The sequence below is a fragment of the Haliaeetus albicilla genome, chromosome 10 (genome assembly GCF_947461875.1).
Source record: "Haliaeetus albicilla chromosome 10, bHalAlb1.1, whole genome shotgun sequence".
Lineage (NCBI taxonomy): Eukaryota > Metazoa > Chordata > Aves > Accipitriformes > Accipitridae > Haliaeetus > Haliaeetus albicilla.
The window spans coordinates 25,189,823-25,209,274 of NC_091492.1; the positions used below are offsets into that span (position 1 = coordinate 25,189,823).

At 54.6% G+C, this 19,452-nt stretch overlaps 3 protein-coding genes across 9 annotated transcripts in view; all 3 read left to right on the forward strand.

Moving 5' to 3' along the window:
* MRPS21 (mitochondrial ribosomal protein S21) overlaps positions 1–4,999 on the forward strand; it is an 88,427-nt gene extending 83,428 nt beyond the window's left edge. The window contains exons 1-3 of one of the 4 annotated variants that reach the window (XM_069794282.1): positions 3,438–3,455; positions 3,715–3,810; positions 4,775–4,999. In XM_069794282.1, coding sequence (XP_069650383.1) covers positions 3,728–3,810; positions 4,775–4,955 — 264 coding nt within the window. In that variant the 5' untranslated portion in view covers positions 3,438–3,455; positions 3,715–3,727 and the 3' untranslated portion in view covers positions 4,956–4,999. The other 3 variants (XM_069794283.1, XM_069794284.1, XM_069794281.1) reach the window with 3 other exon arrangements.
* On the forward strand, positions 57–2,922 carry CIART (circadian associated repressor of transcription). The gene is made up of 5 exons (XM_069794278.1): positions 57–759; positions 1,284–1,626; positions 1,835–1,910; positions 1,989–2,067; positions 2,196–2,922. The coding sequence occupies exons 1-5, from the start codon at positions 527–529 to the stop codon at positions 2,476–2,478; spliced, it is 1,014 nt and encodes a 337-aa protein (XP_069650379.1). The 5' UTR covers positions 57–526; the 3' UTR covers positions 2,479–2,922.
* A 224-nt stretch (positions 5,000–5,223) lies between the features above and the next one.
* PRPF3 (pre-mRNA processing factor 3) lies at positions 5,224–19,134 on the forward strand. 4 transcript variants are annotated; one of them, XM_069794266.1, is made up of 18 exons: positions 5,224–5,373; positions 5,918–5,995; positions 6,915–7,064; positions 7,682–7,863; positions 8,642–8,772; positions 11,948–12,094; positions 12,572–12,655; positions 12,759–12,979; positions 13,344–13,650; positions 14,338–14,504; positions 15,150–15,232; positions 15,825–15,968; positions 16,259–16,358; positions 16,865–16,978; positions 17,569–17,687; positions 18,280–18,363; positions 18,483–18,544; positions 18,867–19,134. In XM_069794266.1, exons 4-18 carry the CDS (start codon positions 7,719–7,721, stop codon positions 19,011–19,013), a joined length of 2,055 nt encoding a protein of 684 aa, XP_069650367.1. In that variant the 5' UTR covers positions 5,224–5,373; positions 5,918–5,995; positions 6,915–7,064; positions 7,682–7,718; the 3' UTR covers positions 19,014–19,134. The 4 variants fall into 4 exon arrangements, with proteins under 4 accessions (XP_069650367.1, XP_069650366.1, XP_069650368.1 ...); XM_069794265.1 differs by lacking the exon at positions 6,915–7,064 and having other exon boundaries at positions 5,225–5,373; XM_069794267.1 differs by lacking the exons at positions 5,918–5,995; positions 6,915–7,064 and having other exon boundaries at positions 5,349–5,373.
* Positions 19,135–19,452: the final 318 nt, after the last annotated feature.

Here is a 19,452-nt window from a genome sequence, read left to right on the forward strand (position 1 = left end):
CCCCGCAGCGGCCGGCGGGGCCGAGCACGCATCCCTCCCGTGCGCGCGCGCGCGCGCGCGCTGACGTCGTCCAGACGCGTGCCCCGCCCCCGCGCGCCCCGCCCCCACGTGGGGGCCCACGCGCCTGCCTTCCTCCATTATGTAACGGCGCCGAGGCGAGGTCGCCCCACCCCCCCAGCCGCCATTGGCCGGGCCGGCCGTGACGCGCGGCCGAAGCCACCGCCCATTGGAGGCTCCAGGCGGAGCGGGGGGGCTCCTCGTGCCTCCGTCGCGCGGCGGGGGCGTGGCCGGGGACCCCCGTGACCCGCCGCGGCCCCCGGCCCCGCCACGGCCCGCCAGGGGGCGGGGCCCCGCGCCGCGCCCCCCGTGTCGCCACATGGAGGGGCGTGGCCCGGCCCCACCCTCCCAGCCAATCCACGCAGGGTGGCGTCCGCATTGGGCAGCTCCGGCGTCGTGGCGGACCAATGGAAACGAGATGGAGGGGCGGGACGCTAATGCTCCTCCCGCTGCCGGGAAGCACTAACCAATGAGTGAGCGGGGGGGCGGGGCCCAGCGGGAGGCACGTGCGGCCGCGCACGTGTCCGCGTGGGGGCCGCCGCAGCCGGGGCGGAACCGGCACCGGCGCCGGGACGGGGACACCGGGACAGTGACACCGGGACATCGGGACATCGGGGCAGGGACAGCGGCACCGGCACCGGGACGGCGATACCGGCACCGGGACGGGGACACCGGCACCGGGACAGCTGCAGCCGGGAGCAGGTGGGATCCGGGGTGGCCGGGGCCGGTTAGGGGGGGGTCCCGGGGCTGGGAGAGGGGTCGGGTCGGTCCAGGGACCGGTTTGGGGGGGGTGTCTCGGTGCTGAGTATGGGGGACCCGGGGTGGCAGGTGAGGGGTCGCCACCCTTGGGGAGGGGGTCCTGGTCCTGATTCTGGGGGTCCCAGTGCTGGGCGGGTCCCCACCTTGGGTGGGGGGGTTCTGGGGGATGGGGGGTGGTCCCGGTGCTGGGGAGTCTTGGGACCGGGTGAGGGAGGGGGGGTGTCTTGGTGCCGGTGGTAGGGGTGGGGGAGCCCCCATCCTGGGTGAAGGGTCCCCATCCTGGGTGAAGGGTCCCGGTGACGGGTGGGTTCCTGCAGCCCCCCCCCCCCCCCCCCCGTGCCGGGAGGTGCCCCCGGGTGGGGGACACACACACACGACCCCCCATGGGGGCACACGGCGATTTCTCTCTTTTTGTCCAATTTCCCCTTTTTCCCCCTTTTTTTTCTCCCTCCTCCCCTGCCAGGCAGCCTCACCCAGGCGGCACCACAGGAGCTGAACCCAGCGAGAGGCTCCTCCGGGGGGGCCCCACCCTGCCCCCACCCTGCCCCCCCCTCCATGGACCCCCCCACCCGTGCCTGCTCCTGCGGCTCCCCCACCTCCAGCCCAGGGGACCACTCCTCCGACAGTGAAGTCGAGGCCAGCGGTCCCCCCTCGACCCCCCCCCAAACTGAACGGAGCCGTAAGCGGCCAGGGGGGCCGCAACGAGCACCCCCCGAATTGTCCTCGTCACCCCGAGGGGGGAAACGACCCCGGAAAGGGGATGGGGGGGACGCCCCTCCCAGCGACGGCGATCATCTCTTTGCCCAAAAAGTGAGTTTTTGGCAGCAAAACGAAGGAGCACCCCCAAACCTGGGGGGGGGGCAGTGCTTGGTCCCCTAAAAATGCATCTCTCCCTCAGTTTCCCCACCTGAAACAGGTGGGGGGTGAGGAGGGGTAAGCAGGGTTGGGGGGGGGAACATGACACCCCCTCGTTGGTCTGAATCCAGCCCAGCCACCATCCTCCTCCTCTTCCTCGTAGTGCCGGGAGCTGCGGGGCTTCATCCGGCCGCTGGCGGAGCTGCTGGAGGGGCTGAAACGGGGGCGATACGACAGAGGTGGGTGCCCCCCCCGAACCCTCCTACCCCCCTTCACCCACCCCTAAGGAGGATTCCCAGATTTTTGGGGTTCGCCAGGGCTGAGCAGCTTCCAGCAGAGCGTGGCCATGGACCGGATCCAGCGGATCATAGGAGTCCTGCAGAAGCCAGAAATGGGGTGAGTGGCCCCCCTCAAGAGTCCCCAGAAGAGGAAGGGGGGGGCAAAGGGACAACCCCCTCCATGGGGTGCCCATCATCCCCCCCCCCACCAGCAGCAGGGTGACAGCTCACTCTCTCCTCCCGCAGCGCCCGCTACCTGGGGACACTGCTGCAGGTTGAGGGGATGCTGAGGGTCTGGTTCCCGCACGTTGCCCCCAAACCTGCACAGGATCCGGCCCCCTCCCCCGCTGCCACCACCCCCCCTCGTCGCCGACCCCCTGCCGGCCCCCCTGGAGCACCCCGTTGTCGACGTCTGCCCGGGGATGTCCCCCCCTCCAACCCCACGGGGACATCGGGGACATCACATCGAGGGGAGCACCCGAAGTGCCAGACCGGGACCCCCGTGTCCCCCCTGGCGCCGGATGTGTGACACCCCCCCCAAGCCAGGGAGGGTGTCTCCTGGATTTCTTGGGTTTTGCCTTTTTTTTTGGATGGTTTTTTTTTGGTTGTTTTCTTTTTTTTAAATTGTGGACAGTGAGACCTGCGGGCGGGCGGGGCCATCCCATGGGGGGACCCCAAGACCTCCGCTGCCCCCCCCAGGGACCCCCAAAACCACAGGGCGGGAGGGGGGTACGTGCCTTCACCAGAGCAGAGCCCCCTCCCCGCGCAGGGGGTTCGTGCCTCGGTACAGAGGGGAGGGGGGCACAGGATGGGGGGGCTGGCCTCCCCACTGGCCTTGTGCCTTTCACCCCCCGCCTGGCGTTTTGGGGGGGGGGGGGTGTGGTGTTTGTCTGGGTCCCCCTGCAAGTGGGGCTGCCCCATGGCTCGGCCCTGCTGGAAGCAATAAATGCCGCGGGAGCGGCCGGGGCCACCCAGTGCCGGTGTCCTCTGTGTCCCCTGGGGGGGGGGGGGCCGGGGGGGTGGGGTGTCTTGTCCCTGGGGGGGGTTGGAGCCGCCCCAGCCTGCACCTGGCCCTCTGTGTTGGGACCCTCGTGTGCCCCCGATGGTGCCTCCTGCCCACCCCCCCCGGTGTGGGGCAGCGGCAGATGGGGGAGGGCCAGGCCCGGTCCCCCCCCAAGTCTGGCCCCACACGTCCTCCTGCACCCCCCAGCCTGGCCCTATGTGGCCTGGTGCCCCCCAATAGTCCCCACCGCTCCCCAGGGCCCGGTGCCCCCCCATCCCGTCCCTGACCTTTGACCCCATGACCCGCACCCTAAGCCCTGACCCCAGCCCCCGTGCCCCACATCCCAGCTCCGCCCCGTGACCGCCACCCTAAGCCCCGCCCCTGTCTCATAAGCCCCGCCGCCCATCCGACTCCCCACGCTCCGCCCCTACCCCGCCGTCCCATCTCGGACCCTCCCCAAGCCCCGCCTCCCAGTGCCGGGAGCCACTTCCGCTTCCGGGGTGGTGAGTGGAGCGGTCGCCGTTCTTCCGGGACGGGACCGGGACCGGGACCGGACAGGGCGGTTTTGCTGGGGCCTCAGGGGGTTGGGAGGGTCCTATCGGGTCCTTCCTTGAGGGGGAGAGGAGCGGCCTTACTAGGTCCAGCCGTGAGGGGGGGCGGGGGAAGGGCCGGGGGGAGGAGGAAGAGCCGGCCTCACCGGGGGTTCGGGGCCCGGGCCCACCCGTCCCGTCCCGTCCCGTTCCCCCCTCCTCCCCCTCACAGAGCGGCGGCCGCCATGGCGAACCACCTCCGCTTCCTGGGCCGCACCGTCATGGTCCAGAACGGGAATGTGGAAGCAGCCTACGGCGCTCTCAACAGGTGGGGGGGGCCCCGGTGGCCTGGGGGGGGGTGCCTCTTGTCCCGGGGGGGTGGAACCCCGCAGCTCGGCCGAGAGCCGGTTACCGGACAAGGACCCAGGCGGGGTGGGGAGGGTCCTGTTAATTAAACTGGGTATAATTAGTTACGGGCAGGGGTTGTCCTTCTCCTCCGGTCCCTCCCTGGTAACCACAGGGGGTTTGCCTCCCATTTTACCCCCGTGAATTGGGGTCGGAACGTGCGGTTTTGGAGTTTTTTTTCTCTCCGCTCAAGGCCTCAGAAGCTTTTCCCACTGGTGCTCCACCCTGCCACTAATTTAATGGAATTAAACGGAATTCTCCGGTAAATTGGCGGAAAAGTTGGCAGGAATGTGGGCAGCAGCGTCACAGGGGGTTTGGAGGGTTGGTGGTCGGTGACAGCGCCTCGCAAGGGAAGAGGAGAAGGAGGAGGAAGCTGCACCATCACCTGCCATAGCTGTCACCTGCCATGCCCACCTTCATTCATCATAGCTTAACAAAGCTCCTAGAGTGCTTGTTCCTCTCCTTGTTATCCTAGGCCTGTCACCGGGAGGAAAACAAGCCGGGGTGGCTGAGGGACCTGGGGGGAACATGGTGTCCCTGTGGCACTGCTGCAGCTGGGCCTGGCATGTACTGAGTTGTGTCTGGTCTTAGCTGGGGGTGGGGGGTGTGTGTGTTTTGCCCCTCCCCCATCCTCACACATCCCAGCACCTTTTCTGCCTCTTTTTGGGATTAAAAAACCCCAAAAATCATCAGAAACGCTTCAGCGCTGGGGGGTGCAGTTGGAATCGAGGCAGGGGAGTTCAAAATCCTGAAGTGAGACCCAATTTTAACCAAATCCCCTGGGTTTCGATTGGCTGCCAGCTTGTTTACAGAAAGGGTGGGCTGCCCTGTGTGTCTCGGGGCGGGGGGGGGAGCATCTCATCTCACCCTGTCTCCCCCCTCCCCAGGATCCTCTCGCAGGATGGGCTGGTGGAGACGGTGCGGCGGCGGCGGTACTATGAGAAGCCGTGCCGCCGGCGGCAGCGCCTGGCCTACGAGGCGTGCCAGCGGGTCTACAATGCGGAGATGGGGCGGAAGATCAGCTTCTTGATGCGAGGCAGCCGGCAGGACCCCTGGCTGGGCTGCTAGGGGTTGGGAGGAGCCGCCCCCCCAATAAAGGCCTTTGCCCTTAACGGAGTTTTAATTTAGCTTTCATTAATTACGGCGGATGAGGCAGGCCGTGGCCTCGCTGCCCGCGGAGACGTGGCGGCAGTTCGCGCGCTGGCTGCGAGCGCGGGAAAAAGGCGGGGGGGGCGGGGCGGGGCGGGGCTGGTAGTGTCTCTAGTCATGTGATGTGGGCGGTGCTGAGAGAGCCCGGTATTGCACGTCCCGCCCCCGCCTCGCACGCCAGGCCTGCTCTTTCCCGTCGCCCCCCGCGCGAGTGGGCGCGCAGGCGCCGCGCGGCCGTTTCCGCTTCCGCCCCGACGTGCCGTCGCCGTCAGGGCCGCCGCCGCCGCTGACCGGGCCGGGGCCTGTCGGGGGGCCGCGCCCCGCCCCGCCCGCTCCGGTGAGGGAAAGAGGGCGGGGGGGTCGCTTCCGAGGGGAGGAGGGTGCCGGGGGAGGGCGGGGAGGCGGCTGAGGGGAGACTGGGGTACCGGGGAGGCCGCGCCTGAGGCGGCCCCGGGGCCCGGCACCGGCGCCAGCCAGCGCGGAGCTCTTTCGCCGCGGTCCCTCCGCCCTGGAGCCACCTCCCCCGGTGAGGCCGGGGCTGGAACGGGGTAAGGGGGCGGGCAGCGCAGGTTCCGACGGGCTGGACCGAGCCGCCGGCTCCGGTAGCGGTGGGAAGCTGGGGTCCTGCGGGAGGGGACCGGCCTCCGCGGGTACCAGCGGAGACTGGGGAGTCACCGGGGAATCTCCAACGCCGAATTCGAGCGTTTCCGTAGCAACCGGGGCGTGCGAAGCCGCGACCGGGCTCTCCTCGGGGCCAGAGCCTCTGCCGACGTTCTGGCTTGGGGCAGGATTGACACGGCGGAACTGAACTTTTTCTTTTTTTTTTTTGTTATTGTTCTTTTTTTGTTGTTGTTTTTGTGGTTTTTTTTTAATCCCTGAAGGCAGCAGTTTGGCTGACAGCGCCGCGGAAGCATCGGTTTCAGGTTCTTGCTGTTCTGGGAAGTAACACAGAGAAGACGGTTAGTGCCTGTGTCTTTCTAAATATATATACATTTAAAATCTCCTATGGGTGTTATTTCCCCACTGGGTTCCTTGTTGACACCCCATGTCTGCCCAGGAGTCCCCGAGGGCGCTTGGGGCACTGATGGAGGTGTTCCCTACGGACGTGGGTTTGCTCTCCCGATATTCTGAGCAGAACGCCATTAAACCTGTTGCGCTCCTCTGTCAGTCCTTATTAGATTGCAGAAGTTGAAGATTAATATAGAAGTTTAAACAAGCCCTAATTATATAAGTTCTGTGTTTAATAGCATATGTGTATGAAGCCACCAATGCGTCAGCATAGTAATTAATTGTTTCCACTTGTTTCGAACCTCTTGCTTTGTCCCGAAGCATTACGTACTGCAAAGTCAGAACTTACAGGTGAAATTCTGTAATGATGTTGTTTGGGGCTGTATTTGATGCTACTTTTGAATATATCTGTCAGAAACCTGCTGTAAAAAGTAGCAGGCCATGGAGATTTTCAGGCGTTTGGCTGCAGAGAGGGAAGGGCTCTCCAGGGGGAGCGTGAGTCCCTTCTTTGCTGCTTTAAACCTGTAGATTTGCTTCTCTTGGCTGCTGTTTGCAGACCCTAAATCGTTAGAACTAATGCCTGGGCTCTTAACTTGCAGTTTCAGGAATGATAACCATATTTGATGGGATTTCTGTTAAAATAGACCCACGTTAATGTCAAGGCTCTGCTGGTCTTTTCGTGTGGGGAAGAAATGCCAAGGTCAAACATATTTCCTTAAGAAGATTTTCTCCTGTTTCCAGATAAAGGAGACTTGGTTTCCAAATCAGATTAGGGCCCGGGCACGTAATTAAACGTTATTGCGTCTGCAGACTGTGACTGACAGTGTGAGAACTGCTAACGATTAACAGTGAGAAATTTTTGCCTTGAAGAATCTGCAATTTCAGGTTTGCCAGCGGCAGCCGCTGGTTTAAGCAGCGACCACAGAGGCAGCCGGGCATGTGCTGAACTTTGAAGTTATCAGTGAAGCAGAACATGTTCAAAGTAGTTTGTGAACCTCATGGGAAAGAGACTAATTAAGGGTGAGCGGGTGCGTGTGAGGTTTTTCTGTATATTTTTGAAGGGTTATTTAGCTCACGTTGTGCGAGGCAGGCTTGCAGTCGCTTTTCTGAAACTATTGAGCGCAGATTTGTGGGTCTTGGGGTGCGTTAGTAACTGGCCTAGCAGCCATGAAAAGAGAGAAATTCGGAGATAAGCCGAGGCATGAAGGGACGCCCCAAGACCGAACATTCTCATCCCATTTGTGGTGGATCCCTGTGTGGAAGCGGAGCCCAATCCAGAAGGACCGGTATGGTGCTCGCCGTGTGTCCTTCTGTCGTCTGTGAGGGAAGGCTGGTGGGACGTAGGAGGTTCAGGGCTTTCCCTGCAGAGTAATCCGTGAGCGTGATTTCCCTTTGCAGGGCCTGATGCTGCATCTCGTCCACTCCGGTCGTGGGCTCCTTGCTGTTGAGGCCCTTCCTCCCTGCGTGGCTGATCTAATTTTAGCTAGAGTTTTAAAAACAAAGGAGCAAAAGTCATCTCTAAGAGCTTTCACCACTTGTAAGACTTCTCATGAAGGAGGAAAGCATGGCACTGAAGCAATGATAATCTGATGCTTTATTTTACTAGTCTGTGATTTTCTCGTCTGTCTCCTTTACAGGTACAAGCAAAATAATTCAATTCAGCTCCTGGCAAAGATGTCACTCTCCAAAAGGGAATTGGATGAGCTGAAACCATGGATCGAGAAGACAGTGAAGCGAGTCCTGGGGTTCTCGGAGCCCACTGTGGTCACTGCAGCACTGAACTGCGTCGGGAAGGGCATGGACAAAAAGAAAGCAGCCGGTATGTCCCACAGGCTCCAACCCTGACCCTGCAGCTGTTCTTAGAGGTGATCAGACCCCTTCACAGAAAAAAATAGGTGCACACAAATCCTCAAATAGCCTTGAAATAGTCTCAAATCAGATTTAGTCTCGCTCCCTCTATTTCTGGAAGACTGACCTACTGCTGGTGGAGCTGGGCTGAGTGGCTAGTTGTGGTTTCGTTGCCAGTGGTGGCTGGCAGTGTCTGGGAGGTGAATGCCATCCTTGCAGGTGTGAACTCTGGTTTGTGTTGAGCTAGTTTTATAAAACAAACAAAACCACCCAAACCTGGAAGCTTTTGAGAGTATGTGCAGGTGTGCACACGGGGTGATTCTGACTCGGCCTCGATGAGGCAGAGGTGAGTATGTGCAAATCCACGCAGATGGGTGAGACACGATTAAAAGCTTTGGAATACGTTACAAAACCCGAGGAAGTAAAAATGAATTTAAGGCCTCTTTTTCTAAAGGAATTGAAAATTATAATTTAACCCATGACTTTTTTTTTTACTATTAGAGCCCTAATTTTTTTTCTAATCGAGGCCTGGACTCCTTTAATCCTTCAGAGTTCAAAGCTCCTGACAGCAGGATCTGCAGATCCCAGAGGCCTCCAGAGCCCAGGCCACAGCCTCCACTCCATTAGTGGGGTTGCATCCATCTTTAAATAAGTGTTCACAGCTTCACAGAAATCTCTGTGAATTCTCTGTTCTCCCGCTCATCCCAAGCAGTGAATTCTGAATTTACACAACTCTTCCCCTTTTCCAGACCACCTCAAACCCTTTCTTGACGATTCCACCCTGCGATTTGTGGACAAGCTCTTTGAAGCAGTGGAGGAAGGCCGAAGCTCCAGGCACTCCAAATCCAACAGCGACCGGAACCGGAAGCGAGAGCTGAAGGTGATTATTGATCATTGATTGCTTTTTTTCCTGTGGTTTGGTGGCTGTGGAGGCAGCACTGGTACTTTGCCACACTTTCCTCTTCCAGAGAGGTACATCTCGTAATGCTTAAAGTTCAAGAGAAAAGACTCTTCTCCATGATGAAGTGTGTGAGCCTTTACCTTTCGGTTCTCTTTACCTTCAGATGAGGTAGCGCCATGCTGTCCTTGGTGGCGGCCAAGATGGAAGCTTGGGCTTTTGATTTCTTTTAACGATGTCTGCTAGGCTTGTGCAGCAGAGTAACTTCACAGGGCTCCTTCTCTCTGTCTTCTTTTCTGCTCTTTACCGTTGCATCGGCAGTGCCGTGTTTTCACGGGGAGCCTGGGGTTGGTGCTCCCAGCAACTTTCTGTTGTGCTTCCTTGCTCAGATGCGCCGTGTTTCACTCTGCCAGCTGGCTCTCCCCGTCAGCGAGCGGGTGGGGCTCTGTGGTGGGTGATCTGGTGGGTTTTCATTTTCTTTTTCCATCCGGAATTAACAGAGGTGATTTTTGACAGCCTCTGTCGTAGCACAAGGTTCATGACAGCAGGGATTTAATAGCTCTCTGGTGTTTCTCCCATCTAACGCTTGTCTGGGATGGTGGAAGTCTCATGCATCCAAACCTGTTTTCACCTCCTTTCTTCTCTTGAAGACTTTACTCGCCATCTTCTGGAATTGCATTTTTTCCATCATTCGCATACTGAGTTTAAAAGGGGCTACTCTCCATGCTGCTCCCCGCTTACAAAGTAAGTTTCCTTTCACTTTTTCTGAGGTTCCTATTTTATGGCAATCTGTGTTTCTCTGTGACAGTTTTAGTCAGCACTTAACCTCAGTTAGCTAGAATAATCCTGTTCAGAATTTGGATCTCTTCAGGTGTGTTGGGAGAGAGCTGCCTCTACTCCCTATTTTCTGTTAGAAACTTGCTTTTTCTCCCACTGTCTGGCTGAGGCTTTAACCGCTGCCAGAAAGGGTCTCCTCCAGGTCCGGGTACATTCACTGGTTAAGGAGCGTTAAAACAGCTTCCTTCCTGCAGAGCGGGTACAGCCCGAGGAGCAGCAGTACAACCCAGTTTACTGATCTGGAGAGGTTTGGGTTCACGTGTCCCAGCCCCCTGAGCGTGGCAGTAGCTTAAAAGGACCTCAGTCTTCTGCAGCTTTCTTGGTCACAACGGAGGTGTCGATAAGCATCTTCCAAGTATTTCTGTGCTGCGGTTCCACTTTAATTTGGGTATTGGGCTGGCTCAGGCACGCACTGTGCCAAGCTGCCACAGGGCCATTAGAAAGCAAGGTTTCGGCTAGGCTGGTGGATCCTAGCTGCTCCCCTCGACCCTCTTGCTTTTGACCTCTTGGGGAGATGGCGGAGAGATAGGGACATCATCAATCCCATCACTGCTTGGTGCTTCGTGATGGCAGGATTGCACGCTGCAGCCTGGCAGGGTGACTCTTGCAACCCTATGGCACAGCTAAAGCGTGTGGATCCCGCCTTTCTTCACAGGTTGAATTCAGATTGTGCCCACTTTTGGGCTGTCTTGTCCTCTCATCTTCCTCGTGGCTGTGGCCAGTGCGCTGCAGGACAGGGGGAGGGGAGGGAGCAGCACCCTGTTGCAGAGAGGATCTCATGCTGGCAGAGCAGAGCAGGGATGGGGCTGGGTGTGGAATAGGTGATTCTTCTCCAGTGAAGTGTCCACTGGGGTGTCTTGTGCAACTGCAGCTGGTGTTCTCTGAAAGCAGGGCTGGGAAGCAACAGAGCAGACCTATCCTCTTCTCTGGGCTCCTGGCATGGGGACAGGCATCCTGCCTGCCAAATCGTCAGCCCCTCTCTCCAGAATTACCTTTCTTGGAGGTCCACCATCAAGATCTAGATCTGTCCTGACCCTGCTGTAACATGAAGTGGTCTAGTGAGGTTGTCAGATCACGGTCGTACTTGCAGACTGACTTCCCCCTCCACCCCAGTGCAGGTTTTAGAGTTGAATTTGTAGTTGCACATTTAGATCTTGTAGGAACAAGCAGTGGATTAATTCAGAATGCTGCTTACTGGTCACGTTAGCTGTCTTCAGCACACTGCCTGGCCTGCCTTCTCTCTCCTTGGTTAACTCTTGTGGGGTAGGTCGTTGCTTGGGAAGTTTCAGGAACTAAAACATAATGGTTTACACACTTTATACTATGGGCAAGTCCTTTCTCTTGAACTTGTAGGTTTTCCAAGAAGTACCTGTGTCTGGATGAGGAAGTGTCCTTGTAGAATATGAACCGTTGTAGTGAAGAAGGGATTGCAACTAACGCTTACAACCGGTGTGTATATTTTCTTTTCAAATAACACATTGACACACACACTACAGTAACACAGTCGCATGGACAGATCCAGTTTACCGTACACAAACCAGGCACTAGATGAAATCCCCGGCCGCAGTCTCACAAGCTGGGGCATGCTGGAACGGCACGCTTCCCCAGCTGCCTGAGCGCAGACCTCTGTGTAAAGCGCATCTTGCCTTTTATTTTGTGACCCTCACGCTGCATGCGATTCCCATCAGCGTGGTTGTTGCTCTGCCTGCTCTCTGAGCTGCGCTTTTCCAGAGCGGCTCAGTTTGAGCGTGGTGTCTTTGGATCCAAGCTGGAGTCGGCTGGGTTGGAGTGTGAGGGAATGCCGCAGGTGTTCTGACCTGTCCTGAGTCTGGGGCTGCATCCTCCTTTTGGGGAGGACGTGGTAGGACGCCACAGCTCCCTTCACCAAACCCTCTGAAGTTGGCAGAAGATGTGGAAACCATTTTAGCCCAGTCAGGTCAGCTTGTGGGCAGGCTTTTTCCATCTCTGTGGTTAGCTGAGCGAGACCTTAAATCTCCTCAGTGCCAAAAAACCTTTGACTGCCTAAGAGAGAGATGGTGGCTTTTACACAGGCATATCCCTGTGGTATCAACTGACCTTCACGCTCTTGGATGGATCATCATTGGTGCTTCTCTGGTGGAGGACCAGGGCACAGGCTTCATGCGGGATTACCAATAGATCAGCCTGCGAGTGCCACCCTGGAAACTCTGAACCACAATACAGTGCTGACTGTACAGCGCTGGATCTGATCCGCGTGGTGGTTTCTCATCTTAAAACACTGGCCGTGAGGAGAACTCTTTGTTTTTAAGCACAGTTTTCTCCTTCTCTCCTTTTACATTAGGATGTGTTTGGCGATGACTCTGAGGTATCCAAGGAATCTTCTGGTGTCAAGAAGCGGCGCATACCACGATTCGAGGAAGTGGAGGATGAGCCTGAGGTCATTCCAGGCCCACCGTCAGAGAGCCCTGGGATGCTGACCAAGCTACAGGTCAGTCTAACTAGGCTGTGTTACATGAGCCTTGCCCCAGAACAGAGCTGCCTGTGCCTGAGATCTTGAATCCCGACATGGTTTAGTGTTTATCTTAATTCATATCACAAGCTAAGCAAGCAAATGGCAAGTTGCTTTTGACTGTCCTTTGTTTGCTGGAGTCATTGGCCTGTGTTTGCTTCACAAGGCTCACTGCTGTTTCTGCGTTAGGCTAACAATAATGTGAAGCCTTTGAGTGGGGACCATTTGGATGTTCTCTTCACATAAGCTGGAGTAAATGGTCTTGGCGGAGAATGCCTGCACTGTTAGATTCCTTCTCCACAGCTGGAGGTTGTTGATTAGAACAGTTTGATAGAATTCTGTTCTCGCTAAGCTGGCTTGCTTGCATGCATTTGCAGCCGTAAAAGGGTGCTGAGGACCCCTCCTCTCCTTCTGTTAGAGGGAAGAAAAATTCGCTCTCCAATTTTCTTTCCACAGATCAAACAGATGATGGAGGCAGCCACACGGCAGATTGAAGAGAGGAAAAAGCAGCTGAGTTTTATCAGTCCTCCGACACCACAGGTACCTACCGGAAGCAACAGGCATGGTCCCCATTTCAGCTATGACACATTGACCTAGGTGTGCTGGAGCAGGGACGTAACAAAACTTACTCCTCTGTCAACAGCCAAAAATTTCTTCTTCATCCCAATCGGAACGTCTTCCCATCGGCAACACGATCCAGCCCTCCCAGGCAGCAACGTTCATGAACGATGCCATTGAGAAGGCCAGGAAGGCTGCAGAGCTGCAGGCCCGAATCCAGGCTCAGCTGGCCTTGAAACCGGGGCTCATTGGCAACGCCAACATGGTGGGGCTGGCCAACCTACACGCAATGGGGATCGCGCCGCCGTGAGTACCTGCCATTTGCTGCGTACTCCTGATGATCATAACGCCAGAATGCTGATGGAGGGTCTGACCAAAGGTTTCTCCAGCACTGTTGGTTCCCTAGCAGGGGCCTCAACGGCTGCTGAAGGAACAAATTTTATATTAAAGAGGTGAAATGGGGGTTACTCCTTCCTTGGGTAAGGCTCTCCCAACTCCTACACGTGAGATTTGAGTCCTTTCTGGCAGCATAGATGAGATTTAACGTTACAAGGAGGCCTTTCACAAGTCATGGACTGGTTTGGTGCTTGCCGTGGAAATAAGGCTCACCGTTCCTTTGCATTAATGCTGTACACACGTTTTAATGCAATGTATCTTGTCTTGCCACCAGGAAAGTGGAGCTGAAGGATCAGACAAAGCCAACGCCACTGATCTTGGATGAGCAAGGCCGAACTGTTGATGCGACTGGTAAAGAGATTGAGTTGACTCACCGCATGCCAACCCTAAAAGCAAACATCAGAGCTGTGAAGAGAGAGCAGTTCAAACAACAGCTTAAAGAAAAGCCCTCGGAAGATATGGAGTCGAACACTTACTTTGACCCCCGGGTCTCCATAACCCCAGCCCAGCGTCAGAAACGCACCTTTAAGTTCCATGAAAAAGGCAAATTTGAGAAAATTGCCCAGAGGTTGCGAACGAAGGTATTTGAGGTCTTGCCATGCTAACTGACAGCACAGAAGTGAGGGTTCAGTTCGGGATGGGAGTTGATTCTCCTCTCCTGGGATGTGAAGGGATGCTCTGTTGGCTTTGAGTAAGAAGCTTTTCAGTGAAGTCACCCGAAACTTTTCTGTCAACACCGTTCTTGTTGGAAAGGCAGGCATCCAAATTAGAACATGTGTGTGGAAAGTGTTTTCTTAGAGCTGTCTTCACTGGATGAAAGACAAAATCTATTTTTTTTTTGACAGAAGATTGAAAATTTCCAAAGAGAATAGATAATTTTCTAGCCCAGTGTTCTTTCCGCAAAAGTGATAACCCTAGAGGTGGAGATTTAAAGGAATCTTGGTAAAATGCCCAAGTTCTTGGGGAGAAGGGGAGAGAAGAGCTTCATTAGACAGAAAAAGTCCAGGGATATGATGCATATAGGGAGACATTCCTTTGGGATCGTTCCATGCTCCTAGAAGGCTCAGTAATAAGACCAGATTTTTGGCAGGTTTGTGAAGTTCGGCAAAAGCACTCCGCTGTCATATGCTGTGTGGTTTCTTCTGCGGTCTGCTTCAGATTGTTTTAAAAATAAATAAATCAGCAGGTACATGCATATTGTGCTTTTCCTGAAGGTTGTGCTATTTTGGAATGACCTTTATGTGCTGTTTTCCTCTCCTTGTTCTCAGGCTCAACTAGAAAAACTGCAGGCAGAGATCTCACAGGCTGCCAGGAAGACAGGGATACACACTTCCACCAAGTTGGCTCTTATTACCCCAAAGAAGGAGCTCAAAGAGGGGGAGATCCCAGAGATAGAGTGGTGGGACTCCTACATCATCCCTAATGGCCTTGACTTGTAAGTAGTTTACTTGCCACGTTTTGATAGTTCTGCCACAGGAGGAAACTTGGGGAGCTTCTTGGGGGTAACATGGTGGTCTGTTGAGCACTTGGGTAAATCCAGTCATACGTATCTACTTGAGCTATGGAATTCTACCTCCCTTGTCTCTGAAATCCAGGTGGGCACTAGGTTTGCTCCCTAAGTCTCTCTTGGGGCTGGTGGTGGGCAGCTGCCCTTGCCTCTTGTTGGAGGCAGCGTTCCCTGCCGCGACTGAGAAGGTGACTGCCATGGAGTTAGAGGGATTTTCTTGACCCGAAGTTAGTGGTGTGTTTTGGTTTGGGTTTGTTTTTTTCAAGCATGAGTGTTCTGTACAAGTCTTGTTCATGGTAGAGTTGTGGGAAGCCTGCTTCCTAACCATGAGATGTGGGTGGATACTCCACTGGGGGAGACACCTACTCATTAATACTATGTCACTGCGTGTTTCCTTCGGTGTATCAAGCTCTGATCTATGCTTTGGGTAGGGATTTGTGCGTGTCACGTACCAGCCACAGCTGGCCCAAGGGAAGTGTTATATTTTTTTTTTTTTTCCATGGCTTGTGTTTAAGGGAACGCAGGAATTCAGGCTGGGAGTTTTGCAATGATGCCCAACTCTCTCCTTTCTAGAAAAGGTGGAACATCTTCAAAGAGAGACGAGTACTTTGGGATCACAAACCTCGTGGAGCACCCAGCACAGCTCAACCCACCAGGTACTGCCCCAGTTTTGGTCAACTTTGCTCTTAAACTAGAGACGGAATACTCCGAGCAGCTAGTGCTTGGTGGGGTGAACCAGCATGCAAGCCCCCACATGTAGCACTGCAGCCCAGCGTTTCTTGTCCCTGTGAGGAAAAGAAATTGTGCCAAGATAAGTCTGAAATCTCTGCAAAGATAGCTGAAATTGGGAGGGAGAGTCTCTGCTCTGTTTTTGGAAACTTTATATAAAACCTGTAGCGGTTACCAGTAGCTTGCTTATCTGTTGGTGGTCTGCTCTGTGCTCGCTGGGGTAGCAGCGCAGACACCAGCTCCTCATCTCTGACAGGTTGTTTTTGACCTTTTTGCCCTGAGGAGGGGACATAAAATAATCACAGAGCATTTTACTTTTCAGTAAAATAAAAAAATACCAAAACCCGTTTTCCTTGTTCTGTGTTTGGTGCAAACAGCCTCCAGCGCTGCAGAGGTTGGGTTTGTCGATAAAGCGTGGATATAATGGAGTGTGGTATGGGTGTAACGGTTGCAGGCAGTATTTTCTCTTGCTTCTTCAAAAGCAGATTTATATTTATCTTGCTTTGTTTCTCTTCCCAGTGGACAGTGACACACCAGTGACCCTGGGTGTTTATTTAACTAAGAAAGAGCAGAAGAAATTACGGCGACAGACTCGGAGAGAAGCCCAGAAGGAGCTGCAAGAGAAAGTCAGGCTGGGCCTGATGCCACCACCAGAGCCCAAAGGTAAGTGACAGCTGTGATGGGCAAGCTGCTGGCAGAGGTCCGGGCTAACGTGGACTCTTAGCCGTCAAACTGGCAGCCAAGCATGGACATGGTTAGGAATGTGGCAGGCGGCACTACCTCTACGGGATTGCACGGATCTGTGTATTGGTGTGTGTTGGTGTGATCCAATGCCTACCCATATGGTCAGTTTATGAGCCTGCAAGCGTGCCTGGTGTTTCTGTGCTTTACCATTCCGGCAAGCCAGTGTCCGATGGGAGCCTCTCACAGCTCCTTTCCCGTTTCCCTTGCAGTAAGAATTTCAAACTTGATGCGAGTACTGGGGACAGAAGCTGTTCAGGACCCAACAAAAGTCGAAGCTCACGTTAGAGCGCAGATGGCGAAGAGACAGAAGTAGGTGACACGTTGTACCATTTTTTTGGCCATTTTTAGATGGATTTAGTGGTGGTGCTGCATTTGTTTGTAGAGAATGAAATCCTTGAACTTATGCAGCAAAGCAGAAGCAGTGTGACTTTCTGCGTGTTGCTCTTGAAGCCTATTTCAGCTGCCTTAAATGAGGCCTGGGGGGGAGCTGGGTCTTGGTCAGCTCTCACCACTGGAGAGTGGCCTCGTGCCCTGTATTAAATGAGTTTCTTACCGTGATGATGATCGCCGTCGCAGTTGTTACTAATGAATGTTTTCGGAGAAGAGACCGAGGATGAATTGGACTGGTGACTGGATTAAAAAAGCCCATGGGCTTTTAATTCAGGCAGGTGCAGGCAGAAATCTGGGCAGGAGTTGCAGCTGCTTTGGGATCTGAACATACTCTTTGCTTAGAAAGAGAAGGATCCATTTTGATTTCGTAATGGGTAAGCCATAGGCCGTGTTTTGCTTATTGTTGTGTCTCTCTTTGCATCCAGAGCTCATGAAGAAGCAAATGCTGCAAGAAAGCTCACAGCAGAACAGCGAAAAGCGAAGAAGGTTAAAAAGCTGAAAGAAGACGTGTCACAGGGAGTTCACATAGCTGTGTACAGGTGAGTGCTGGGCTGGGTGCTCTTGGTGGTGGTGGGTCACCATACGTCTCTTTCTAAATACATCTGACAAATGCCCTATGGAAACATGCTGATAGAGAGCAGAAGCCTTCAGTAGCAGGACAGCGCACCAACTCATCGGGTTTCCATCAAGTGTTAAAGAATCCCAGCCTGTAGCAATTACACTGTCCCAAAAGACATGTCTGTTAACTCTGTCCTTAACTCATCCTGTTACAGCCGAGCACTAAAAACATGTGTTGGGTTGGGAGCATTTCAGCTGGGATTGAAGTTTCTGATGAGGAGAGCCATTTCCCAGCTGTCAGAGCTAACCTGGTACATTGATGTCCAGAAATCAGGAAACTTTCAAGATCTAAATGACATGAGAATGGGAGAGGGCACACAGCTTCTCTGAGCAGTCTGATAACAAATGTGTGTCATTTCAAGGTCTCATTAAAGCCACTGAGGAGCTGGAGAAGGAAATGCCTGGACCTGGTAAAGGCAGAGTAGGGAGCTCTTATGGCTGGTGATAATAGTTCTGGTTTTCCACAAACATTTATTTTTTGGTTTTTGTTTTTATTTTATCCTATCCTTAGGGTCAGAAACTTGAGCAATCCAGCAAAAAAATTCAAAATCGAGGCGAACGCTGGCCAGCTGTACTTAACAGGCGTGGTGGTTTTACACAAAGATGTCAACGTGGTCGTGGTAGAAGGAGGTGAGGACTTCCGAGGCAGGCTTTTGGTCACAGCATAGCTTTCAAAAGCTTGCCTCCAGCAAAAATTACCATGAAAATTGTTGACTGAGGGTTATGGAAGGACAAGGAAGTAAGGAGGCCATTTGAAACTCCCTTAATTATGGCTCTAGTGGGGTTAGCGCTGACTGCAGAGCGCACTGTAATCCTATTACAAAACCCAGTGTGTTCGATGTCGAAGGGAAAAGCACTTGATTTGAGTCCTTGATGCTCTGAGTGGATGCTTAAGAGCAAGGAGAGCCTCAGTCCTCGCTCTGCTGTGGTTCCTTGTGGTTTGTGCTGTTCTAAGTAGTTTTTGCAAGGTGTTGAAGAGCTTGTTTGGCAGCAGGAAATCCCAAGGTGGATGAGAGCTGAGTGCTGTGCCAAAGGCTGCAGGAAAAGCTGGCCCACCCTGGGGGTATTAGCACTGGATCAACCTGGCTGGGCTTTATTTTCCGTGCCTGGTCGGCTGGGAAGTGTTTGTGGGTGTCGTTTGGCTTCTGCTGCTTTTTAGAACCTCCTAAAAACTGAAGGTTAAAGGACTTTTTGTGACTATTGAGTCTCGATTCTTCCCCAGGTCCGAAAGCACAGAAGAAATTCAAACGTCTTATGCTTCACCGAATAAAATGGGATGAGCAAACATCAAACACAAAGGGAGAGGGTAAGTGTAAAACTGTGCGGAGGGGTGGCGAAGCAGTGGTGGGACTCCCGGCTCTTCCTCTGTCTTCGGGACTAAAATTGGCTTTATTGGTTGGTTTGTTTTGTTTTGTTTTTTTTCAGATGATGATGAGTCTGATGAGGAGTCTGTTAAGAAAACAAACAAATGCTCTCTGGTTTGGGAGGTGAGTTGTGGGTGTAGTTCAATATGGGGTGTCTTAGGCTGGAGGGAAGCAAGCCCTGTCTGACAGCAGCTGAGGCAGAAACAATGCTCTGAAGCTTTGGATCGGACACAAACCTGCTGCTCTCACTCTTTCCATAGCGTTTCTTGAGCTGTAGCAGCACTAGGAGCGTCTCCCCTGCACAGTGCTCGTGCAGCGCTCCCCCTAGTCACATATCAGCCTGAAAAAAACGTTTATTCCCTGGTTCCCCTAAGTCACTCAGAGTCCTGTTTCCTGTGACTTTCTCCCAGAGATGGGTCAGAAAGCATGCCTTTTCTCCTCCCAGGGCACAGCAAAAGACCGCAGCTTTGGCGAAATGAAATTTAAGCAGTGCCCCACGGAGAACATGGCACGGGAGCACTTTAAGAAGCACGGCGCGGAGCATTACTGGGACCTGGCTCTCAGCGAGTCCGTGCTGGAGTCCACAGACTGAGGCGAGCGGGCTGCCACTGCCCCTCTCTTCACACCACAACCCCTCCTCCAGATCTCAGACAGACCCCTCCTCTCCTTGCTCTCCTCAGCACACCGATTAAAGTCATATTTTTTAAAACAAACCACTGTACGCTTGTTTTCAGGAAAAAGGGGGGGGGGGGGCTGAGGGTGGAGACTGCTTGCCCCCGGGTTTTGCCTTTGCTGTCTGTGGAAAAAGGGGGGAGGTGTGAACAACACCCCTGTCAAGGGTGTCTTTGAGGGAACGGGGGGCAGCCCCCCCCCCCCCCCCCCGTGGATCTGGCGGTGGCAGGAGCCGCCTCCCCCTCCTTTATTTACACCTTAAAACTGTTCCGTTTTTTCAAAAGCCGAAGCTGTTTTCCAGGCCCGACGCCCCCCTCACCGCCGGGGCGGCCGCCATCTTGCACGACGAGGGCACGGCG